The sequence below is a fragment of the Bradysia coprophila genome, unplaced genomic scaffold (genome assembly GCF_014529535.1).
Source record: "Bradysia coprophila strain Holo2 unplaced genomic scaffold, BU_Bcop_v1 contig_94, whole genome shotgun sequence".
Taxonomy (NCBI): Eukaryota; Metazoa; Arthropoda; class Insecta; order Diptera; family Sciaridae; genus Bradysia; species Bradysia coprophila.
In genome coordinates this window covers 5,876,736-5,902,605 of record NW_023504022.1, presented here as the reverse complement: position 1 = coordinate 5,902,605, position 25,870 = coordinate 5,876,736, and the positions used below count along the sequence as shown (strand labels likewise).

Sequence of the window (25,870 nt, the reverse complement as noted above, 5' to 3'; positions counted from 1 at the left end):
CTCAATAAGACCTAAGGCCTCGCCTAAGGCCTATTTTTGAGAATCAGTTTTTCAATTTTTTTTAAGGAAATTTTGGATTATCTTAGGAATGTTACGAATTTTTAGGAATCAAATTCTTACTTTTAACTGGTCGTGAACTGCAATAAACGAACTATTCGTACTCGTACACCATTTGGGCAACGATTCAATGAATTAATGCGACGAGTTAGTCATTTTTCTTTATTAATTTATCGGATATTTGATTGAATGTACGTCACAAATCAAACAAAAAAATTGATCGAGTATTGACCGTTAACAGCATCAGAGCCCAACACGAGTACTTCCTTGGCATCGGCTCCTTAAAAATTCTACTTTTTTTGTTGCTCAAAATGTGAAGGCTTCCGTTCCTTAATAATTTGTGGTTTATAGTCGACTTGAGCAGCTCTCGTAAAATTCGCACCGTATTCACCCAATCGTTGAGTCATGCGAAACGTCCAGTAGTCTTTCAACTGGCGACACAAATTCAAATCCAATTCAGCTATCAGTAAACCATCACGGTCACGTGAGAGACCCTGGTAATTACGTAAGCTAAACAAAACTAGATTGATAGACACCAATAGAAAACTTACCGGCGTGCGTGTACCATCTGGTGCGCTAACATAACTTGAACCATAAAATGGGCCGATTTCATGTCGAGCTTTCTTTCCATTGGCTGTGGTAAATTCATTCTTAAAATATTCAGATCCCACACGGTTAATAGCGACTGTAAAGTAACTGTTAGCCACAGCTGCATTCCGTGCTTCGATCGCCCAGATTGGATCACTTATTCCGGCAGTCTTTAAAAGAAATTTTTATCTCGAAATGGGCACGAGAAAAGTTTTCCCATTGATCTTACCGTTGCAGATGGATTAAAAACAATTTCCGCACCATTCAAACCGAACATCATCCAGTTCTGAGGATGATGTCGACCGTAACAAATATTTACTGCTATTCGGCCAAACCGTGTCTCAAACACCGGATGACCCGTATTGCCTTCGAAATAGTATGTAGCCTCGTTGAAAGCACCCACTCGAGGCACATGATTCTTACGATGCTTTCCCATATAATTTCCCGAGTCTGATATGACAACGGCCGTATTCCACAGCTGATCACCGTGATCGGTATCTCTTTCCAGAATTGGCGATATGATGACCATGTTGTACTTTTGTGCGAGCTAAGCGAAACAGTTATTTGGATAGTTAGATTGAGTCACGATAGCCATTTAAATGAACCTACTTTACGTAGAAACGTTGTAGTCGGACCGTGTTCAGGATCTTCAGCAAAGTCAGCCCATGGTCGTTTTTCTCGAGTACAGAATGCGAATGGCATTGCTACAATAAGACAAATTCTTAAACATTACTAACTCTACGTGAAAAAGTGAATTAGCTCACTCCACGCTTCCTGAAGACAAATTATATTCACATTCGACGCAGCTGCAGCATGGATAATTATGCCGATTTTTATGTGCAGAGAGTCTCTTTGAAGGCTGATTTTCTCCGTTGTCGGTTCAACGATCGAATTTTGCACAGCTGCTATTCGGACGATGCGTGGCTCTCGAGACTGTTCTGCTTCGGCCGTAAACGCATATCCTCGAGCTTCGAAGTTATGTTCTTCGGACAGTTGTATCGTTTCTGCGTCCAGAGTGATTTCATGGCTGAAGACGATTGTCAACAAATTGGATTTGATTCATTCTATAGGAAGTCTCAAGTGCCGTAGAAATTAAACTTTTATCGGAACAGACTTACTCATTTGGTCGACCGTAAAGTAAGCGCTTAACTTCTCCCAAATCGTTGGCTGGAATGTGTTTGTTAAGACACTCTTCGAGACTATGATAATTGAAGCTGCTCATGTTTTATGAATGGAAAAATTTAATTTAATTCGAGCTATCAATGCAATATATAGTCACGAAAAATAATGTATGACATAAACACAACAAGTTTTATTAATTTGATAAGATAGAGAGTCTGACAGATTGAAAATGAATTGTAGTTGGGGGATTAAGTGTCTGTAACTTTGCTCAGCTAGAGAGAAGAGGTTATCAAGTAATAGCGTGTTGAGCCAACGCACTGCAAGCATGTGTGATCGTAATGACAGCTGCCATTTTCCAAATTTTTTACAGGACCAATTTGTTTGAATCACTGTTTCAGTTTTCTGTCCACTCACTCTTGAAGTGCGTTAATAAATATTATACAACTCGGGATCATAATGTTCGAAAACTGCGACCTTCAGATCCGATGGGTAAATCACTGATTTTATGACAAGGATTATATGGGATTATATGGGAAAGTGATTGCCCCCTCGTTTAGATCGCTCTGTTGCATAAAACGTTGTATGAATCTCGGTGCGAAGTACTTGATTAGGCTTATGATGTATCCCCGTGTCATAATTACACATCGTGAGCACAATAAAGTACTTTGCACCGTTATTCATACAACGTGAACGTTTTATGCATCAATATAATATAGATCTCTTCGTTTGGTGAAACTGATGACGGAAACGTGAGGAATGGTGGGGAAAAGTGTGCAAACTAATCGAAACCAACTTCACAATTTCACATAGTAATGAATAAGTGAGTGCGTCCAATTCTTTGAAATGAATGCAAATGAACTAAATACGGGGAATTCCCTTAGAAGCAAAGTTGGTTGTCATTAGCAATGAAAGTAAATAGATAGGTATGGCCAAACGTTCAAATTTGTTCTAGCCGGAGCACATACGGATTTGCATGGCGCCACCTCAAACGAACTCATTTCTAGTGCAAATTTCCACTAGAAATGAGTTCGTTTGAGGTGGCGCCATGCAAATCCGTATGTGCTCCGACTTGTATGGACTGGCCATACCTACTTATCTACTTTCATTGGTCATTAGTTTGCACACAAAACCGAACCGTTGATCGTCACGCCAGCGGTCATTTTAGTGATCTATAGGGTAGATAAGTAATGTCAAAGATAAACCCAAGCTCCTTCTCCGAGCTGAAGCATAATGTTAGTCGTACCACACAGAGACATATACTGTATTTATGTAACAAGAATCGTATGGATGTATATTATCGCACTAGATGTCAGATTGGCAATCCGAGGCGAAGCCGAGACATCTATCGATAGAATTAGAAAAAGCTCTAAAGAGACTTCTGTAGACTTTCCAAAAGCTCCCTTACATCGAGTTTCGACAACTACTTAAAGTGTTTCTCAGAATAGGATTTTTTTTACGATAAACCTATTCGTCAAGACAAATTATGTTGATACTGACACTCATAAAATGGTAGGAGACGTATTGACATCTAAAAAATTTTTTACGTTTACTGAATTACACCGTTTCAGGAATTTAATTCTTACAAGCTCCATTAGATTCTTAACAAAATTCCTAAGTTTCTGAATTTACGAATTAAAGAATTTTTAGGATTTTGTAAAAAGAATTTTAAGTATTAAATCCATAGAAATAGGCTTTTCATTACAGTGAATGGATTTGTTTATTTGTCGTTGCTGATACTTCCGAACAGACTCAGTCTGGCGCAATGTAGCATTAGGGCGATGATTAAAGGGCTTTTTGTTTTTTTTTTTCTTTATCTGAACGGACCAGGTACATTGCACCTTATAAAATTTACGCATTTCGTCGCCGAATGTTATAGCCAATCCCTGACTCCAATTCCGAAAAACCCGTCAGTCCTTGGTGTTTAACCTGTCACATAGGTTCTGGACAAGCTCTGGATAATGTCGTTCTTTATACAGTAAAATGTATGTTAAAAAAATTGAAGTACAAGATTTGAAATCAACAGATTAATAATACTTTGATCGATGGAAGTAATAGATCCGATAATAATACTGGTCATATGTTTGCCGTCTGTAACAGTTTAAGAATGGTCGGTAGACAAATTCCGATGATGGACTCATCACAAAGCTGCGCTAGTTGAGGGCTGAGTAATCAAAAAGTGTGCGCACCCCTTTCTACGGCATATTTAATTTCATTTTGCAACTCAAGTTGTTCTAAGTTGATGCGATTAAACTCAAGGCTGTATACTTTGGGGGTCACGCAGACCGCCATTTTATTAGATACGCGGGAACACACCACTTCTCATGACTTTACATATACAAAAAATTCACCACATCATCAAGACAACTAGAATCATCAGAGTAGGTGAATAAGGGATGTGACACCCCTCTAACTAAAGGTGTTGTCGTAAAGCTCCTCAATAGTGTATACTTTCGAACTAATTTATTTCACCGGAAACGTACACACATTTAAACTAAAGCGTTTCCGCTAAAACGTAATTTTTAAGATTACCGCCGACATTTTATTTCTACTGGGTCATCCCTTTTGAACCTCACATCACACCAAACGACAATATTGTTGTTTGTTTACATGATTGGTCACCATAAATTTTTCATAAATTCGTTTGCTTTGATGAATATTTAAAGTAAACCGTTGATTGTAATGTTAAAAAAACACAAAAAGCACATTTCCGCACAAAATCTGATTTAAATCACATCGAAATCACCGAAATTATTACATTTTTCACAACCGACACTAAATTTTTGCTTTGGTGATTTGACGTTTCAAAAACAGTACTCTACTCATGTTACGATTAACGACTTTAACGACGATTCTCTTCGTTAAACCATATTCGACTAAGTTCAAGGTGGATGTGATTTGGGTGTGAAATTGAGTGGGAAGTGCTATTTTCATCGATTTTCTTTTTGTAAAATCTTTTAAATATGACAATATTATGAGAGAATGCCCGATGTACGACTTTCTTATTTTTCGTATTTCTGCTGATATTTGACAAAAAATCGCGAAAAGAATCGATTAGTCCCTCCCTTATTTTTGTATGAAATCGGCCATTTTATCATCAACTGTGGTGTGTAACCCGCGCATCTGTATCTGCGTGACCTCCTCCCCAAAGTATACAGCCTTGATTAAACTGAAGTATCGATCACAAATACAAGTGCAAAGAAGCACATCCTTTGAACCGAAGGACAAAATGAGTTGTAAAGAATTATACCAATTTTGTCAGCACCTAAATTTTAGCTTTTTCTCAAAATAGAAAATAAAAAAGAAGGACTTCGACAATATCTAGTGTGTTTAATCAATCTCTCGACTGTTTAATCGGTATACATGACCTGGACAACCGAAAAAAAGTTGTTCAATTATTCTAGTCGCTTTAATTGGTCATGAAATTTCGAATCCAAAAATTTGTGCGAACTTTTAGAAGAGGTTTTTGAAAAACGCGCAAAAACGTACAAGGTGGAGTGGGGGCTCAAAAATTTCTAATTCATAGAGTGAGCACTATTCGAATGGTCCATAAACAATCGAAATTGGCGCCTCATTTCCATAAACTATTTCGTATTGTAAAACCCTAATTTTCCGAAAATTGAATGTCAGTCGTTCAAGCGTCTGAAAGAAAACGTCATACATACACATTCATATATACGTGACGTTTGTTATCAGTTAAAAAAGCATATAAACATTGTAACTAAGTTTTGTCATCGTTGGCACTTATTTTATCCTTTAGAAAAATGTTGAAGGCTGTTATTCTAATCGGGGGTCCACAGAAAGGTTAACAGTGACATTGAACGTAAATGGGGAATGTGAATTAAGGAAAAAAATTTCCCATTGTATCATTGCAGGAACTAGATTTCGTCCACTTTCGTTGGACATTCCCAAGCCATGTACGTGTGATAGAAATAGTTATTTGAAGATTTTGATAGTCTTTTTGAGAATTCTCAGCAATTTATCATTTTGATCTGTTTTATTACAGTGTTTCCAGTCGCGGGACGTCCCATTATTCAAGTAATTCATCTCTTTGTTATAGCAAGCCTTCAGGGCGGTAAATCAATTTTTCTTCCTTTATTCATCTTCAGTTCCACATCGAAGCATGTATGCAAGTAGAAAATTTAAAGGAAATTCTGATAATCGGAACGAATCCAGCACCTCAAATGGAAGCATTTGTAAAGGAAATGCAGACGATCTACGATGTGAGCATAAGGTAACTTCGATACTTCAATACACTAACATCAAATGAGAATGGCAAAGAAACGGTTCATTCCCTTCGCAGGTACTTACAAGAATTCACCGCACTCGGCACTGCAGGTGGCATGTATCATTTCCGTGATCAGATCCGAGCTGGAAATCCTTCAGCCTTCTTTGTTTTGAACGGGGATGTATGTGCGGACTTTCCATTGCAGCAACTGCATGATTTTCACATGTCCAAGAATAAGGAAGCTGAGGTGAGTCGAATACTTGACTACAGGACCGGACTAAAAAAAATTCCAAGTCGGCCTCAATCCATAGAAAAATACTGTCAGCCCTTCAGGCGACGCCCAATCATTTAATATGGCCAGTCCGGGCCTGCTTGCCTCGTATTTCGGCAACATCGATAAAACTTTAATTTGTTGTAACAAATAGATCACGATGATGAGCACTGAAGCAACCAAGTTACAGTCAATCCATTACGGTTGCCTGGTTATTGACGCAGAAACTGGTGCCGTTAATCACTATGTGGAGAAACCCGGTTCGTACGTGTCCACATTCATAAATTGCGGTGTTTACATCACTTCCATTGAGATATTTTCGCGGATGGCGGCGGTCTTCCACTCTCGTCAGCAGAATTTCAACAAGTAAATCGATTCGATTCGGAAAATGATTCGGATGGAATGAGAACCATTTTTGTTTTCAGCTTGAATGGAAGTCGTGATCAAGGACACATCCAGTGGGAGAGGGAGATAATAACACCGATGGCAGGAACCGGAAAATTGTTTGCCTTGCCGGTAATGTTTTGTGAATTGATTAGGGACTTTAACACAAACTGAAATCAATCGTTTGTCCAGGTGACGAATTGGTGGTCACAAATTAAAACAGCCGGAGCTGCTATTTATGCGAACCGACACTATTTAGGTAAATTTGCTTTCTCTAATCTACTCTAACGGGAACAGTAAATAAAAAAATAAAAAGGGGAAATGGTGGTGGGACTGCACTACAGTCACCTTCGGCTCTATGACGGGCTAGGGAAAAATCTCCGAGTGTATTATCGTCGGGGACGATAATATCGTTTTTGAAACGATAATATCGTCGCTGTGACGATATTATCGTTTTTGAAACGATAATATCGTCGCTGTGACGATATTATCGTTTTCTGTAACAATATTGTCGTCCGAGCGACGATAATATCGTATTAGACGACAATAATATCGTTTTCTGTAACTCTATTATCATCCGTGCAACAATATTATCGTCCGTGCAACGATATTATCGTCCAGCGACAATAATATCGTTTTCCGGACGATAATATCGTTTTCTGTAACACTATTATCATCCGTGCAACGATATTATCGCTCATGAAACGATATTATCGTCCTAGCGACGATAATATCGTATTTGACGACAATAATATCGTCTTCGGCTCTATGACGGGCTAGGGAAAAATCTCCGAGTGTATTATCGTCGGGGACGATAATATCGTTTTTAAAACGATAATATCGTCGCTGTGACGATATTATCGTTTTCTGTAACAATATTGTCGTCCGAGCGACGATAATATCGTATTAGACGACAATAATATCGTTTTCTGTAACACTTATCATCCGTGCAACGATATTATCGTCCTAGCGACGATAATATCGTATTTGACGACAATAATATCGTTTTCCGGACGATAATATCGTTTTCTGTAACATTATTATCGTCAGTGCAACGATATTATCGCTCATGAAACGATATTATCGCCGATTGAAACGATATTATTGTTTTTGCGACGATAATATCGTTTCATGCAACAATATTATCGTTTCTGCAGTGATAATATCACCCGTGAAACGATAATATCGTTTCATGCAACAATATTATCATTTCTGCAGTGATAATATCACCCGTGAAACGATATTATCGCTGATTGAAACGATATTATCGCCGCTGCAACGATAATAAACTCGGAGATTTTTCCCGTCACCCTCTATGACACTGAAACCTATTCATTGCAACATCTACAAATTCGACAGTCGTATGCCGATCAGTCAGCCCTCCATTTAAGCGAATGTTTCCGAATCTTAATCCCATGAATTTACGACCTATTTTCATTCCAGAACTGTACAGGCGCACACACGTCGAACGTTTAGCAAATACGGGATTCAAATCGCTTGAAAATGACGAAAATTTGATTTGTAACGTCATTCAAAACGTGTACATCCATCCATCAGCAAACGTGCACCCAACCGCAACCGTAAGTATTAGTTGGGGTTGCTGTAACTATAGAATCGTAACCAACTTTTTTTTATCACACATGGACATCGACAGCTTGGACCGAATGTGTCAATAGGACCAGGTGTAACTATAGGAAAAGGTGTACGCTTACGGGAGTCTATTGTGTTGGACAATGCTGTTATTGAAGATCACTCATTGATCCTACACGCTATAGTCGGACGAAAGGCTCGAATTGGATGCTGGTCACGTGTTGAAGTAATATAAGGCCTAAGGAAACATGAAACAATTTCTAATGTTTTGTTGTCGTTATTCAGGGAACTCCGTCAGATCCTGATCCCAATAAGCCTTTTGCTAAGATGGAGAATCCACCACTATTCGATCAGAATGGCAAATTGAATCCATCGATTACTATATTAGGTAGGAGAGAAGCGTTTGCTTTATGGTTGATGTTGACGTTAAACGATTTCATTTTCGAAAATAGGTTCTTGTGTCACCGTACCATCGGAGAAAATTCTATTGAATTGCATAATATTACCGGACAAGTGCCTCAATCGAAGCTTCAAAAATGAAATAATTTTGTAGAAATTCGACGTAAACCTCTTAACGGACAAAAAATAAATTGATTCACGACATAGCAACATATTTTGATTGAAAATTAAATATGGAACTCAATACCACCGAAAAAAGGAAAAGTTTGACCCTCATATGCTGAGTTAGACAATTCGAAGCTGATTTACAAAATTCTTTCCTTAAACTCACCTTAATGATGCTGAATGGTTGTGTGGCCAATGGCTTATCCGAAACTGATAAAATGACGAATTTTTTGTACTTTTTTCTGAAATTGTGCCCTAGAAACACCAACTCTTCAGGTAATGTAACCAGTTCTCGATTTGTACAAGTGATGTCGTTCCGTTATATTTCGAAGATGATTAAATTTACTAGGATTTAGTATCGACCAAAACGCCTTTACGTTAAATTCTGTAAAAGGATTCTTCTCTAGAATCGAACTAAAGGCTTTCGATTAGCCAGTTCTTTGATCACCACTTCGTCACTAAGATTGAACTAACGGCACAAGAACATACAACATTTCTGTTACGCCACTTTCTCCATCTGCAAATAGTGGTTCTTGGTGACTATTCGTAGAATCTGCTAGAATCGTAGAAACACTATTGCAGAATCTGCGAATAGCGCCAATGACCAAGGCACTTTTTCTATAAGTTCATTTATATTTTTTTTGAATGTTATGACATCTGCTGTCATATTTATTCCCTTGACTGAAAGTCAGGGTCTTATGAAAGAAAATACCCTTAAATGTCCGTAACGCTAAGTTCACTTTGATATTTTGAAAATGTTCTACATTGGCAAAAAACGTTAAATACAGAAAACGTCCGTACACTTGTGGACTCAATAACTCGAGTAATTCTTTACCGATTTGCAAAATTTTGGTTTTAATCGACGGAGAATGAAAATCATGAGGTTAAGTTCGTAGATGGGCAATATTGGAGTAATGAGATGGGAGTAATTCTCAAGAGATTTTTTTACTTGTTACCGCGATAACTTCCATAATTCTTATCCGATTTTCAAAGATTTTGTCTTAATCGACGAAGATTGAAAATCTTGAGGCTGAGTTTGCAGATGGATAATGTTCGAACAACGAGATGGGAGAAATTCTACACAAATTCTGGATTTCTGGTCTAACAATTAAGAAGTACTTCCCAAAAGAGTTTTTGCTTGCTTGAGAAACCGATGGCTCGAGTAATTCTCAGAGGCTTCAAAAATCAATTTCGACCAGTAGCGTAATTCATGTGGTTAAACTCGAACATTGGAATTTAATTGGACTATTAATCTGGGATATACGACAATTTTTGCGTGAAATCCGTATTCTTAAAAGAATTTTTTTCGTTCCTAAAATGTTTGAACGAGTGTGAACTTTGTGGCCAGAGCGAAGCGAGGGCCGTAATTCACACGAGTTATATTTTTTCAAGAGGTAGGCAGGAAATACGCCAAATTATACTCAGACGCTTTTCCTTGTTATCGTGATAACTTAAGTAATTTTTACCCAATTTTAAGTTCGTAGATGGATAATATTGGAGTAGTGAGGTTGGAGTATAATTGTAAACACAACTTGTTACCGCGATATTTTTGCAACGGATTTCCAGAAAAAAAAATTATTCGACGAGTAAGTGAATCTGGATTTCTGGTCGAACAATCTAGAAGTCTAGAACAATCTTGCTTGCTTGATAACACGATAACTCGAGTAATTCTCAGAGGCTTCGAAAATCGCAGATTTGAAAATATTAAGTGTTTTCGACCAGTATCGTAATTCATGTGGTTAAATTCGAACATTGGACTTTATTGGACTGGTAATCTGCGATATACGACAATTTTTGCGTGAAATCGCGTTCTTAAAAGAAATTTTTCGTTCCTAAAGTGCACGAGTGTGAATTTTGCCAGAGCCGTAATTCACATGAGTTTTTTTTTCAAGAGGTAAGCAAGAAATGCGCCACCTGTTCAGGTTCAGCGCTTTTAGTAGACTATATATAGGAGACTCAACTTAGGAGTAAGACATCGCTCGCTGGACCTTCAACTCATACCTCTTTTTGTTTCTTCAGGAAATTAAATAAATATGAGTAAAATGAAGCATGTGATGACTGCTGTTTTCAGAATAAAAGAGACATCACCTTTTCATGTGACTTTAATTTTGTGATCTCAAAAACACCACCTCAATTAAAAATGGTTAGAAAACTAAGGCTGGAATTATAGAAAAAAAATAGCCAGTCAAGGGACCTGACCCACCCAAGAGGTGGGACCTAGTGTTTAATTTTATTTTACTTTATTTTACCTGCAATTAGGAATCCTTTTACCTTTGTTTGAAATCAAATGTAATTTTTTTTACTTATGTTGGTGGGATTCGAACTCTTATCCATCGGATCTCCAGTCTGTGATATCCCTGATATCATATTTTCACAATTTTTACTTTGATTTCGGTGTAAAAAGTGGTTCATTTTAACGTATGCGTCCTAATTTTCCTTACTCGCTTCGCTCGTAACTTAGGACTGCTGCTGAAAAAATCGTCATTTCCTGTCTTGGTACGAAAAGTACTATTTGTATTTGGCAAAGTAGAATTATTCATTTGAGTGACTTATTTCGATGTTGTTGTGAATTGGATTTTGGCATTATTAGCGAAAACTTAGTGGTTTGTTGTTGATATTGTGACCTTTGGATGAAGAGAGAACAAAATAATCCCTTGAACCCGGATCTCACAAGTCAACGATTTTTAACTGTTAACTGTTTTGTATTCTTAACCTTTCATTACACAGGCGGCAACATAGCACTGAACATTTTAAAAAATAATAGTATTTTACTTGCCACCCGAAAGTGACAAGAACACTCTTTTGAGAGACAAAAGATTGAATTTGCGTTCCTGATGCCATAAAACTGAATTTGCGTTCTTGATGTCATTTTCAGTAGATCAGTACGAAATCCCAAGAAAAGATTTGCTTTGAAAAGTTAATAAAATCTTTTGAATCAGTAATTACTGGCTGCTAGGAATTTCGCGCCGCGTCATTCACAATAATTGACAAAATGACACATTTTGTATAAGGAAAATGTCACTTTGTGAATGACGCGGCGCGAAATTCCTCAACACCTAATTACTGGCCAAATTCCAATTGTATTCAAAAATGTATCGATTGGTAATTTGCTTTTCTTTAATTTGAATTGTTACCTAAAATTATGCCAAAAGAAATTTATTTGATTTCAACGAAAGATTACAGATAATGGCAAATTTTGCTTAATCAAATTGGAGTTGAGAAGTAAGTTATCAGAAGTGAATTTGCAAGTCAAACGTTGAATAAAAAATACAGCCGAACATTCCTTGATGACATTTAAAAGGTCAACATGCAGATTAGTTTTGTTTAACAAAAATTTTCCAAAATTGTGCTTAGATTAAAAATAAATTGATTTATTTATCAAAGACGACGACGTAATTAGCTGGAAATCGTTGTGTATATTACCGAGACTCAACGATGCCTACCAGGCCCGTTTCAACTATCAGGTAAATGTGGGCATTGCCCACCCTGGAAAAGCTCAGTGCTCTTCAACAAGGTTGCTCTCGGTAACGACATTTTTTTACGACGCTAACTCTAATCGCTAATATCGAAAAGTAGTATCATCGCTAGTTTAATTCGCTAATATGACGCAAAAATTAGTGCACTAATAGCGGCCGCTGCTATCTATGTCTCCGTTAATATCCAGGACAAATGTTTTGAAAAATCGTACAAATATCTAGGCTTAAGGCTTATGTTAATCACTTCAATAAAAAAGATTGATTCACCCATCGATCGCAGTTTTCAATAATAGAAACCCTTTTGCGTACAGCGCTAATTCGTTCCAACTTTTAGCTACGGCCCTGATACTTACAAACAAATAATATTTACATTGTATATACACAGCTAGAGCTAGCTCTAGTCAGCGATTGCCTTGCACCGGTTTTCGGTGTTAACTGTGGCCCGGCGAATGTTGGCTAACTGGTTTCTGATAGATGAATTACAAGTCTTTAATCTAATAAAAAAGAAGACTAAACATCAACACAAAAATTATATAATTTTTGTGTTGATTCTGACCAGTAGACTCTATTCTTATCAGCGGGAACTTGTGTGTATAAAATATTGTGTTGAAAGCAAACAAACGGCATTACTGTCCGTTGAGTGTTACAATCAAGTGGTTTCTAATAACAAAATGGCAAAGTTAACTATTCCGTTGTGCCTAGCACTGTTCGCAGTTTTTGTTTACCCGGTTGAATCTCAATCATTGGGTGGCCCGCAATCAGCTTCACGAGAAATTTTGGACGATTTAAAAATTAAACTCGTCGAGGTATTCCGTAATTATTACATTGCAAACCCTTCGTGGGATGGATTTGGTGTTAAGAGTGTCCTTCATGGAAATTACAAAGTGGTTGCTGGAACAATTTACGATGTGAATATTGAGATTATCGGGAGCAAAAATGGAGTAGTTACTGAATATGAGGCACACGTTACGGAATCACTGGATGGAAAAATTGTGAAGGTAATCATACACACGCCAGGACATGAAGATTATAATCGACATGAATTTAATTTTGAATAAAACGAAAATTGCTTTTTGCATTGTACCGTAACATTTTTGAGTTAGCCTAAATAGTCACATTTTTACCCCTACTTTCGACTGCTCACAACTCAGTGTAGATGAATTTTAAACCCAAACAAGACATCATTCGCTCTGAAAGGATATGTAGTTTCGTTTCCAATGACACCCTACGCTGTACACGACCTTGTACGTTCTGTTGTCTCGGATCATTACTCCATGCTCGAATAAAAATACTCCGTATGACCAACTGACGCACGCAGTATGGAAGCGTAAGGTGCAAAAGATAAGCTCAACACCTCAATTTCATAATCAGGACCATACTCACACATCTCTGTTGGTCAGATGGATATCGTGTGGCAATGTGGCAACATTGGAATGGAATTATGGAATGGGCTCGGTGTCCAGCGGCAATGTTGAAACTTGTCTGATCAAAATAACTAGAAATATTTGATTTTCTTCTTGTTATTAAATGATGTTAGTAAATATTAACATTGTTTGGTACGCATTCCTGATTATTTTCGATATTAAAGTTTTTTTGCATACAAATGATTTCGAGTCTCTTACTTTAATTGTTCAAACATGAAATTTTGATATATAAGCGCGTAGTGCACAGAGTACGGCGCTCATTTTTACAGTCTTGCTGATGACACAGGGGGTCGATAAAAGACGGCTGTTGTACGCTGGCTGACTTTCTTTCTTGGTAGAGATAGTGTGAAGATGCTCTCCATACCGTTGGTATAGTTCCTTAGCGTTCTTCTCCGCTTCACAGTGTGTGACATTGAATTTTTTGGCGACGTTTGCGGCGTGTGAGCCGAAGGCGAACCGCCTAATTTCGCACACATGTATTACTCATTCACATAGGCTCTCCTGTACTGTTCTTTAATGTGTATGCATCCTGTGCGTTGTATTTACATTGTCTAAGATGAAAACTACGAAACAATTTTGCATAAGACAGCATATCGGAACCTTTCTACTTCTAAACATTTTGGCATAGCATGTAAATCATCGAAAAACCTAACATATAAATTTCATTTACATTCTCATCGCAGACAATGTAAATACAACGTACAGGATGCCTACACATTAATAGTAGATTACAGCAGAGCCTATGTAAATGAGTAATACTTGTGTGCGATGTTTGCGGCGTGTGAGCCGAAGGCTCATCATGAACAGATTCACCATATTAAGGTTGATTGCATAAATTTTGCAAACATCCGTGACTCTGACATATGCCAAGTCCTTTTTAACGTTACAATTGCGCAACGGACTATTTCTAACATTAACGCCGCAAACATCGCACACATGTATTACTCATTTACATAGGCTCTGCTGTAATCTACTATTACTTCAATAATTCTCTGAGCATGAATTTTACTACAAGACCGCATTACTCTGAGAACATCATTAACTGTTGTCATCGCCATCAACAACAGATGAACAGCCGTCCGTAAAAGGTCAAACATCACAGAGTTTGTTTCAAACGATTCTTATGAAACGTTTAATCTTTGAAATTCAGATTACTCGACCAACTCACGAAAGTACGCTTTACAAGAGTAAACAAAGATAATATTTGGAACATTGGAACCAATGGTTCCGAGCCGTTGTGATATTATGATAATGACTAGTAAAATATTTATTATCGCAATGTTGATGAATAAAAAGAAAAAAGAAGTACAAAAAGATACCCGGAGAAATTATTGATTCCATTAAGTATACAAGAGGTTAGGCTAGATCGTTTTATTGGATGAACTGGATGAGTACCAATGAAAGTAGAGAACAGGTATGGTCGATAGCCGAATACATCTTAAACGCACTCACATTTTATGTCAAAATAATATGAAAATGAGTGCGTTTAAGTACGAAAATCAAATTTTTATCAATGAAAGTGTAATACAGGTATAGTCTATTGTCCGCCCGTAGGACATAAAAATTTGATTTTCGTACTTAAACGCACTCATTTTCGTATTATTTTGACATAAAATGTGAGTGCGTTTAAGACGAATTCGGCGATCGACCATACCTGTTCTCTACTTTCATTGATTTTTATGTCCTCTGGGCCGACAATAGACCATACCTGTTTTACACTTTCATTGATGAGTACTGGATTCGAAATTATTTATTGCTCATTTAGACTTAGTTCCCTAATTTCGTATAGTAGGTAACCTATGTGAAGTGGGTCTGGGTATAGCATTGACTTCAACATAACTCGATACACATAAGAAATCAAGTCCTAAGTACGAGGAAAGCCTTGCACAAGCTATTTGGCTTTTTATAGCACGAGAACACATCAAAACGGCGAATTTCCTATCAGCAAGACAGTTAGTGTACTATTAAACTTCACTTTTAAAGGTAAAATACAAGATAACCAGCGGCAATAAAACTTTAAAAATTGATACAACAAACATACTCGCACCAAACCACAACTATTTTGCGTTCTGGGATCAGAAACTGAAACGCGTTGTATTATTAGTCTGTATCAATCGATTGAGAGTAATCAAACAGTGATAATGGTGTTCTGGGTGTTAGCAGCATTATTAGTAGCCGTAATTTATTACGCAAATCAGTACTTCTTTAGCTACTGGAAACGATTGGGTGTGCCACAACAAGATGCACCAACATTTTTGTTCGGCGACATAGCCGATATATTTTTCGGAGGTAAAAAATCCATCGGAGTAACGTTTCTCGAATTCTATAATCGATTCAAGCACAACAAAATCCATGGATTGTACTTTTCGTATCGGCCATCATTGATAGTAAATGATCCTGAAGTCATCCAAGAAGTTATCATTAAAGACTTCTCGAGTTTCCATGACCGAGGAATGTTCGTTGACGCTGAAGTTGATCCACTCAGTGCACACCTCTTTTCATTGAGTGGGCAGAAATGGAGGGATTTGCGAGTAAAAGTATCGCCCACCTTTACATCCGGCAAGTTGAAGGTTATGTATCCCACCATTCGGGATTGTGCTAAAACATTGCAAGACCACTTGGCGAAAAACGCACAGAACGTGAAATGCTATGAATTCGATTCGAGGGACTTGTTTGCACGATTCACAACCACGGTAATTTCGTCGGTTGCCTTTGGAATTGAAAATGATTGCATCAACGACCGAGATAATATTTTCCGTAAAATGGGAGAACGGATCTTCGAGAGAAATTGGAAGGAGAAATTAGTGCAGATCATTTCACTTTTCACGCCGAAAATTTTAGAAAAACTGAAGATCAAACGGATCAGTCAAGAAATGGAGGATTTCTTTATGTCAGTTGTCCGAGATAGTATCGACCTTCGCGAAAAAGGTGGAAGTTCGGCACAACGTAAAGATTTTATGCAGTTGATGATTCAGTTGAAAAACCAAGGCTATGTGTCAGTGGACAAGAACGAAGAGCATGAAGTTCAGAAGCAGAAATCAAGCGAAATGAAGAAGTTAACAATTGACGAAATTGCCGCCCAAGGTAAATTTTTGTGAATTGTGAACACATCGTCCAACTAATTGGTTTATTTTGGTTAGCTTTTGTATTTTTCGTTGCCGGTTTTGAAACGTCGAGCTCAACGATGAATTTCTGCATGTACGAACTTAGCAAAAATCCAGACATTCAGAGGAAGGTCCATGAGGAACTCGACAATACCTGGAAATCGGGCGATATGAATGATCTTACTTACGACGTTCTGGGCTCAATGAAATACCTCGACTGGTGTGTTGACGAAACTTTGCGAAAATATCCAATTGTACCGTTCCTAAATCGAGAAAGTACCAGAGATCACCAATTCTCCGGAACGAATATGAAAATCGAGAAGGGAATTCTCATTACAATTCCAGTATTGGGTATTCATCGCGATCCAGAAATTTATGATAGTCCGATGGAATTCCGACCAGAACGATTCGAGAACTCATCAACCGGTAATCCGAATGTGCGGGGAGTGTGTTACATGTAAGTATAATTCGTTTTTCGTTTGCAAATTAACATAAAATTAACCGAATTCGACCATAAAAAAGGCCGTTTGGTAATTATGAATGCCCCTTCCACCGATTAAACTTACAGTTGCTTGAAATTTAATTGTTTCTTATTCCCAAGGCCGTTTGGCGACGGTCCCAGAAGTTGCGTGGGGGCACGAATGGGAAAACTACAAACGAAAATTGGTCTTGCAGCCATTTTGCAGAAATACAAATTTGAATTTGTTGATCAGAGTTTATTGCACAAAGAAATAACGGAATTTTATCCAGCTCAAATCATACTCACACCCAAAACTAACTTTATGCTACGAGCTACTACCAGATAAAGGACTTGTTAAGCAAGAGAAAAAGTGGAAAGTTGCTCCTCGAGGGTGCTAGAGGCCGGAGCGTTGCGAGTGCTACAATAACCCAAGAAAACACTTTCCACTTTTCTTGCAAAGGTAAAAATAATTGTTTTCAAAAGAAAGAAGCCTAAAGTATTGTATTAGTGTTGAAAGTAGCTTATGAATAAAATAATTTTTTTGATAATTAACCCACATACTGCTATTCATCTGTTATCGATAACGACGACAAAAATAATGACATGCTCTGGGTAATAGGGTCTTTAATATAGTAAAAAGAATGTTAGAAAAATTGAAGTACAAGATCTGAAATCAACCAATCAAAAATACTTTGATCGATGGAAGTAATAGAACTGGTAATAATACTGGTCATTGCTTGCCGTCTCTAAAAGGTTTAAAAAAAGTCAGACTACGTTTGCAGGGATTCCACGGAGAATTTAAAGTGAACAAGTCGAAAAGTGAGCATAAGTCACGAAAATAGTTGATTTTCTGATCTAAAAGTAGGTAAAAAAGTGAGTTTTCGTGAAGCCAAAGTTATTCCGCAAGTAAGTTTCTAAAATTTAAAATTCGTCAAACTCAACTAGAACCTCTGTTGCGTCACATTAGCTCTTTTCGAATCATCATGAATTGCTTGTGAGAAAATGGTTGTAAATTCAGAAAGAATCCAGGTTTCGGCATGTTGTCGTAAACTTAGATGTGGAGGACATTGAGGACATCCGTTACCTCCATCTTACTTCTTACATTTCCTATCTCTCAGTCAGGAAGGCTTGAGAAAAATTTGTAACGTTCAAGAGAAATCGGCAGATAAAATTGACTGAAAAGCAGAACCTCATTTTTTGTGCCGATTTCTGTTGACATTATGGACCCGATATGCATAAAAGATAAACATTTCTGTTGGAAATTGACAGAACAATTACGGCGCTACAGAAGGAGGTTGCGTGTGGGAAGCTTTGGTGTAATTTTTATGGTCAAGCAAACAGACTTTCATCCTCCCTCATCAGGATTTCAATAAACTAACTATTTTCGAGCTCAACATTAAACTCTTGTTCTTGTGTCTGCTGTTTTCATTTGACGTTTGTTTGAAGATCAGACGATTGGAATTCTGGTTATCTTTGACATGTACCCGGACATCAGAGGATGGCTATTCGATTTTTGGATGCAAGATTGGAACTCTAGCGCTTCTTAAGTTCGGGTTAAAAATCGTGAATGTAATTTTCGAGGTTCCAGAGGTTCGCAACGCCTGGAAATTCCGAAAAGGGAAAGTACTTTCTTTTGCACAATTCGTCACCTTGTTAAATTTGAAGGGAACATTCATAAAAGATGTACGCTTCTACCAATCGGATGATGTGAATCCAAGAGTTGTTTTATTGTTACTAAAGCGATAAAAAGGTTCACTAAAGTTTTTTTTTCACTCCACTCCACTTGAATGTACTTAGTTGGATCATGAATGTACTTAGTTGCCAACCATTTTGGCAAATATAAAGTCGTCAACTCATGTAATGTAATCCCGGACTTGAAGACCTTTAGGGTTGAACCAGGGCACGTTCTTTCATCATACGATTATGTATCGATGTACACCAATGTTGATGTACAAGAAACGCTTGCGCTTATCAGTCAATATTACTTTCTCATTGAACCATCAACATCGATGCCGGTTGATGTCTTCATAAAGTGCCTGGAATTTTTCATTAAGGATTCGGCCTTCTTCATGTATAATGGTTGCATTTTCAGACAATGCAGAGGTTTAGCCATGGGCAATCGTTTGGCTCAAGTGTTAGCTGAAATTCGCACGGACCATGCATTACTCAGAAGTTTACGTAGTTTTGATGCTGAAAATGTCTCTTTCATCTATAAATATGTGGATGATATTGTGTCTTCTGTGAAAGAGACTGCGCTGACCGCTGTCATGAATCAAATTTCTCAAGATGCAAAAATGGATGTGACGATAACAGTTGAAAATGAATCCAATGAGGTGGACTTTTTGGATTGCACTATTAAACGTAATGAAAATGGAACGCTCTCAACTAAATGGCTAAAGAGAAATTTCAACAGTTTTTCAACGCTTAATTATCATTCGTACCATCCTTGGTCCGTCAAGAGGAATGTTGTATTCGAAATGATCAAGAGAGCTTTATTCTTAACGTCTCCTGAGTTCATTGCTCACGTTGAGGAAGTTATTATTACCATTTTGACCAACAGCAGCTACCCTGAATTGTTTATATTAGAAAGTGTCCGTTTCAACCCTTGGAACGTTGCACCGCAACATCAGGGTGATAAGTTGAATTATGGTTATGTTGCCTGTCCTTATGTTGAACCGATTTTTTCTACACTGCGAGCAACCGTGAAAAAAGATGATCTAAAGTATAAGTTGGCACCCGTACCATCAGCCAACAACAAGAGGATTCTCTTCTCTCGACTTAAGGACCCGTTGGAGCTTCCGTCTTTAAAGAATTCTGTCTTCAAGGTACACTGTGACGATTGTCCGTTCAAAGTAACTCTGTCGACTATGGATGGACTCAACATTAAAGAATCAGTTAGAAGATATTTGGTGAAATCCTCAAGTTTACTGGGCCTTCATTTACGAAGTTTTCCGGATCATGTTTTCAGTGATGATGTTGAAGTGTTGAAGTCGTTCCATAATCGATGGAACACTGAAGTGTCGCGTTGGATTTTTCCGGACTTGGAATTTCTTCGTGGATCCGTTGTTTCGAGTGATGTAGCTGCTTTGTAGTTGCCCGTGAAGCTTCTCTTGTAGCGTCTTTGTTAACCGAGAATTGTCCTTCTGTTAATAAACTTATAAAAGCTTTGTCTATATGCTATGTGCGCTGTAGTTTGATTTTCGTCTTTCTAGAACCAACAAGATGAAGAAAACGATGTATCCGAACTGACTGCAAAAGGAATCACTTACATGAAAGAGTTTATCTATAAGAAGTGCAGGAAAGGACTTTTGGAACGGGGACTCGCGAATGGTGTTATGATTGGTGTTTTCAAGCAACTTGACAATGAAGCGGTCAAGGAATTTACGGGAGTGCTTGATAATGTCGATGAATCGCTGAACCGTTATACTAAACGCAAGAATGAATGTATGGAGAAGGAACGGGAGTTTTTGATCAAAACGATGCATCACTTGGATAAAACTATTGGTAGTTTAAGGTTGCAAGCTAAGGCTATGATGGATGGTATTTCTTACAATAATTGGTCCCAGATTATGGATGATGCATACAAGGAGTTCCTGAGTCTTTTTTCCTCTTGTAATGAAGACTTTTTTAATCAGGCCAAAAAAGAACACCAAGGGATGGTCCTGTTCTTAAAAACGTTGAATCGCAAGACAACAAAGGTGCTGGCTGATTTAAGCAGAAATAAGGAGGCTGAAAAAGAAAAGTTGTTTGGAAGCGATCTCTATTTCATTCACGACGACGGTACTCAGCAGTTAACTCAAAAGCAACAGTTAACCAAGCAATTGTTAGACACTCTACCGGAAGGCTATGACCAGGTAGAGTTTCTGAAAGGTTTGGTTGATGTTGCTACTGAATGGCGTAAGAAAGTGATGCTGGATGATGCTGAGGAAAATGAGAAAAGGGAGAAAAATGATCATAATGAAACTGTAGCAGGGAAGAGGTTGCGTGTGGATGATGATCAGGAAGTTGTAGCGAAAAAGCTTCGTGATTAACTAACGTTCGTTCTCTTTTTCTTTTCGTGTTTAATTTTCTTTTTTCTTTATTCTCTTTTCGTTATTAGTGTGAATTAGCTTAGTTTTTTGAGATTAATTTGATGTTTTTTTTATTTTTCTGAATCGACTTTTGTTCTTTTTGTTACTGAAGAAATGGGATTTTTTAATTAAAAAATTTTAAATTTTGTTTCGGAATTCGGTGTGTTGGTATTTTCATTTTAGGAACCCTGTCTTTTCGCGATTAAAGGAGACTTTGGAGTTTTCAATTATTGAGTGAAAAGCCGTCTGGTGTCATTGTACGTTGGTTTTTGGCTGTCTGTGGAGATTGTTTAATTTGTTTCAGTTAAATTAGATTTGGTTTTAATCTTGGTTAAATAGCAAAGAAGCTTGCGGTGCGCAAATCAAGATGGAGAAAAACAAGGTACTTAATGAGTCTCGTGATCTGGAGGAAGGACGTTTTATTTTTGTTTTTATTTATAATTTCTTGTGCTCCGTTCGACGGCACTGTGTTTTTGTGATTTTATTATGATTTTATTGTGATTTCACTTGCTGACATGTTTTACTGTTGTTTATGGGACCGTTTCATTTTACGTTTCATTTTGTCAGGCCGTTCATGATGCTTCATGAAAATTTTGTTCTTTGTGTTAATGAAAACCCTGCTACTAGTTCAACTGTAGGTTTTCATAGCTGTATTGCGAAAAGTTGTAGTGGAAGCAACTGATGATGGTCGGACCACGCTGACCTTGGGCCACTGCTACAACTTGAGGCCGAAACAGCTTCTGCTTCGATAGCTTTTCTATCATGACTCACTCGGCGTGAAATAGTGTGAGGGTAAGGGATGAGTTAAAATACTCAGTTAAGTTTTGAATTGTCTCTTTTGTTTTCGATTGTTTTCATTTCCATTTTCGTTTATGTTTGTTTCACTTTTTATTTTATTTTATTTTATTTTAACTTTTTATTTTAATTTTTGAGTTTCTGTTGGTTTTTGCTGTTAACTATTCCTATTTTTGCTCTGTTTTTATTATTGTAAAAAAAATTTTTTGGGATGATTTATCCTGAGTTTAAGTTTTTTTGAGGCATTTCAGTTGGTCCTGTGCTAATAATCTTGAAGTTTTTCTTTGAACCTTCTGTTGAAGGCTTTTGGGCTTTGGGCTTTCAAGAGCTTTTTTGATTTTTTATTTTTTGAATTTTTTTGAATTTTCCTGATCTGAGTTTTTCTTGTTTTTGGCTTTGTTTTTCGGGTAGTACTTAAATGTCCTTCTAGTCCGTTGCTAAAGCGTAACGTAAAAAAACCCGGCGATGCCCTTATGTGGAATGTCTTGCAAAAATACACCAGTTGTCCCAAGTCGAATAACTGCCGGCTGAATTTGATGAATATTATAAACTGAGAAACTAAAAATTCGCTTTGATCAACGGATTTTTTATGCTCGAAATAGCTAAGGTCAAGGATTAACCCTATTGAAAATGATCGCACTTCGAATTTAGGTTCTGGAATAATTTATAGATTGTTTATAGTAAATCCAAACAGGCCACAAGAAATGTAAGTTCTAACGGTTTCATTTATTGCAATTTATAATATTTTTTTACACATTTTATGTTCACTTAAATTTTTACAATAATTTTCAACATTTAAACAGGAAATTCGATAAAACTTTTCAAGTTTAGTTGGATTGTGTTTTTTTACATACTTTTATTGGGTTATAGTTTCTGAACAATTTTCTTTGTTATTTGAGAAGTTCAATAAAATGTTTAGTTTGGAAATTGAAAAGCTGTAATTAACCTGCAAGAAACGGCAAGCATAGTATCATAGTCCAAGTCATCAAATCTGTTAATTATATTGTTTTCAAGTAATTTTTGCAGCTCACCATTTGTACTTGTACTTCGCTCATTTTAACATACATTTTGCTTATTTTGCCGTCGTTGTCACTAGCAGATGAGCAGTCAAAGGTTAAAATCGATTATGATTGGTTGGTATCGTAACGCAAATTAGGAAAACATTTCATTTGGATTTGCAACATCGTATACGAACGACTGTCATTATTAAGTCAGTTAATCTCCTAATTCAGTTGTTTAAACTGCTAGTATGCATTCCACGGCATCTGTTTATATATCATCGTGCATCCTATAGGAGAATGATGTTTAGAAACTAAGAAGAAATGTAATAGAGTTTTCCCATATTTTAGTACATTCTGTCATAAATTTACTGCTGTCACTGCACTTATTTTCATGTGAACCAACTTCACTGCTGTGACATTTCATAGGAATGAATCAATGTGAAGTTGTTTCACAAAAAAATAGTCCAGTAAGAATGAAGTGAAGTACTATAAAAAAATGTGGCGCCTCTACAGGCCAACCGACTAGGCGAATTGAATCACTGCTGTTAAAATGATGTTTGATCTACAAGACTCTTCAATCTAGCTAACGATGACTCACCTTTAGTAAAATGACATAGTAAAGTGAAAGATTTAATTCCAATCTGTTCGATCAAATCAAGTAAAAGATTCGACAACTATCCCCACTTATTCATTACGGTCTGGCCAGAAAGGTGGGTGAAAGTGTGGGCTAAAAAGAACTGTTGGAAGATTCGGAGAAAGGAGAGGCGTTTTTTTCCTATACAAAATAGTTCTTGGCGCTCTATCTAAAAAGGACGACATTGGTTCGATTAGGGTTGGCACACAAAATAAACTCATACCAGGGCCTATTGTTGGGAATTTTGTTTACTAAAATTGCTGAAAATTGCCGAATTTACCAAAAGCTTTCTGAATTTAGCAAAATTTATCGCAAAAGTTTTTATGTAAATTTCACAAAATTTTAAGTAAATTTAGACAATTTTTAGCAATTTCACTTAATATAATTCCCACTTGGCCCTGACTCATCCAAAAACTAAGTAGATGCGCAACCCTGTTAATTTTAAAATTTTTAAGACGCTTTGGATATTGAAAGCGACGTATTGTAACGTTTCAATATTTTTAAAAATGTTTAAAGTTACGGTCCCAACACATTCTTGGAGTGCAGTACTCGACAGTCTTTCCAGGTGAGCCATTCCAACTTTTCCATTCCATTTTATTTTCTCTTTTGGTTCGGTTTTCAATTTCCAGCATTTCAGTGCAAGCGTTCAACACACAAATAAACATTTTCTACCGTTCAGTAATGTTAAAAATTAAAAAAAATAAATTTGCAAAAAAACGTAAAAGAAATAAATTATTTTTAATTAAAATGAGAATTTGTGTTTTTTACATTTTAATAATCAAAAATAAAATAATTTTTTGCTTTGTATTTTACTGAGTATATTTTGTTAAATATTTTTAATATTCAATTCCTCGCCGTATGGTTCACAAATAATTATCAAAAGAATTTGGAATTTTTTTAAGGATTTATACACATTCAATTCCGATTTAATAGATCGTGGAAGATTCTTTTCTTTTTTGAATAAATAATTTTTGTTGAATAAATTAATTTTTCTCTCTTTCCGTTAAAACATTTTCCTTAGCCATTTTTGGAATGTTCAAAATGTATGCCATCAGCTTTCAGATCAACTTTCAATTTTGTTGCATTCGATTAGAGCTTGTTCTATGTCTAAAGTTTAACAGAATAGTTTGCAGCCGCGTTAGTTTCTAGATCGAATCAATTGCTGTTATCCGTTTCCACACTGACTTAAATTAGAACCATATGAAATGTTATAATAATTAATAGAAAGAACGTGTTTTTTCGGCTAGATTTATGGTTATAGCCAATACTAGTTGACTTTGGAAACTTAAAGCGAGCCAAAAAAGCTCAATTTTGTTACAAACACAAGATTTTCAATATATCTCTAGAGCGAAAGGCGGAAATAATAGATTATGCACCGTGTGTACAAAGGCTATTTTGTTTGTAGCACTAGTCCTAAATTTAGGATGTGTTCTAAAAAAAATGAACGCTCAGGATAAAAATGAAAAGCTCGTTTCCCCGTGTTTATTGTCCTCGGCGTCGCCTTGGTTCAACAAAATTGAGACGAAAACTATAATTTTCATATTATTGACCCTAGTCATGTAAAGTACTATTTGCAATCGACAATTACAATAGACAAAAGCTGAATTAATTAAAAATAAAATTGAGACTCAATCAACACAGCTGTCGTTCATTTCGATACAAGTGCCGAAAAGTATGTCAAATAATTGTTTTCCGAGTGTTTGACACTTGCGGAAACTTTTCACAAATATCGTCATTGCTACCAACATCACAATCAGTCATATGTCAACGATTGCGAATACAATCAATGAAAGTGTAAACCAGGTGTGGTCTATAGTCCGCCCGGAGGACATAAAAATTTTTCGTACTTAAACGCACTCATTTTCATATTATTTTGACATAAAATGAGTGCGTTTAAGACAAATTCGCCAATCGACCATACCTGTTCTCTACTTTCATTGGTTACAATCACGGCTAAAGAAGGGTTCGTATCCGGTGTCGTTACCCTAGTTGTCAATCGTAAAAACTAATTTTTTGACATACTTTTCCGCGCTTGTATCGTAAGGAACGCGAGTAGCGTTGAGAGTATCTCAATTTTATTTATTTATTATTTCGGCGTTTGCCTA

At 36.8% G+C, this 25,870-nt stretch overlaps 3 protein-coding genes across 3 annotated transcripts; 2 read left to right on the top strand and 1 right to left on the bottom strand.

Moving 5' to 3' along the window:
- Positions 1 to 213: 213 nt before the first annotated feature.
- LOC119085123 (beta-ureidopropionase-like) lies at positions 214 to 2,029 on the bottom strand. The gene is made up of 6 exons (XM_037195388.1): positions 1,764 to 2,029; positions 1,410 to 1,672; positions 1,255 to 1,349; positions 875 to 1,192; positions 609 to 815; positions 214 to 551 (listed from the first exon to the last, which is right to left on the bottom strand). The coding sequence occupies exons 1-6, from the start codon at positions 1,865 to 1,867 to the stop codon at positions 348 to 350; spliced, it is 1,191 nt and encodes a 396-aa protein (XP_037051283.1). The 5' UTR covers positions 1,868 to 2,029; the 3' UTR covers positions 214 to 347.
- A 3,388-nt stretch (positions 2,030 to 5,417) lies between these two features.
- LOC119085122 (mannose-1-phosphate guanyltransferase alpha) lies at positions 5,418 to 8,838 on the top strand. Its single transcript, XM_037195387.1, has 12 exons — positions 5,418 to 5,568; positions 5,640 to 5,681; positions 5,771 to 5,802; positions 5,874 to 5,998; positions 6,068 to 6,239; positions 6,418 to 6,629; positions 6,689 to 6,779; positions 6,840 to 6,906; positions 8,091 to 8,227; positions 8,302 to 8,463; positions 8,523 to 8,625; positions 8,690 to 8,838. The coding sequence occupies exons 1-12, from the start codon at positions 5,529 to 5,531 to the stop codon at positions 8,788 to 8,790; spliced, it is 1,284 nt and encodes a 427-aa protein (XP_037051282.1). The 5' UTR covers positions 5,418 to 5,528; the 3' UTR covers positions 8,791 to 8,838.
- A 6,972-nt stretch (positions 8,839 to 15,810) lies between these two features.
- LOC119085121 (probable cytochrome P450 6a14) lies at positions 15,811 to 17,767 on the top strand. Its single transcript, XM_037195386.1, has 3 exons — positions 15,811 to 16,785; positions 16,842 to 17,262; positions 17,407 to 17,767. The coding sequence occupies exons 1-3, from the start codon at positions 15,843 to 15,845 to the stop codon at positions 17,609 to 17,611; spliced, it is 1,569 nt and encodes a 522-aa protein (XP_037051281.1). The 5' UTR covers positions 15,811 to 15,842; the 3' UTR covers positions 17,612 to 17,767.
- The last annotated feature ends 8,103 nt before the right edge of the window (positions 17,768 to 25,870 follow it).

Excerpts from the sequence above, each read along its gene's own strand:
- LOC119085123 (XM_037195388.1), bottom strand. The coding sequence starts at position 1,867 with ATGAGCAGCTTCAATTATCATAGTCTCGAAGAGTGTCTTAACAAACAC. Across the intron at positions 1,350-1,409 it reads TTGTCTTCAGGAAGCGTGGA|CAATGCCATTCGCATTCTGT; the intron begins GTGAGCTAATTC and ends GTCTTATTGTAG. Across the intron at positions 1,193-1,254 it reads CTACAACGTTTCTACGTAAA|CTCGCACAAAAGTACAACAT; the intron begins GTAGGTTCATTT and ends TGTTTCGCTTAG.
- LOC119085122 (XM_037195387.1), top strand. The coding sequence starts at position 5,529 with ATGTTGAAGGCTGTTATTCTAATCGGGGGTCCACAGAAAG. Across the intron at positions 5,569-5,639 it reads AATCGGGGGTCCACAGAAAG|GAACTAGATTTCGTCCACTT; the intron begins GTTAACAGTGAC and ends GTATCATTGCAG. Across the intron at positions 5,803-5,873 it reads CGGGACGTCCCATTATTCAA|TTCCACATCGAAGCATGTAT; the intron begins GTAATTCATCTC and ends ATTCATCTTCAG.
- LOC119085121 (XM_037195386.1), top strand. The coding sequence starts at position 15,843 with ATGGTGTTCTGGGTGTTAGCAGCATTATTAGTAGCCGTAATTTATTAC. Across the intron at positions 16,786-16,841 it reads TGACGAAATTGCCGCCCAAG|CTTTTGTATTTTTCGTTGCC; the intron begins GTAAATTTTTGT and ends TATTTTGGTTAG. Across the intron at positions 17,263-17,406 it reads GTGCGGGGAGTGTGTTACAT|GCCGTTTGGCGACGGTCCCA; the intron begins GTAAGTATAATT and ends CTTATTCCCAAG.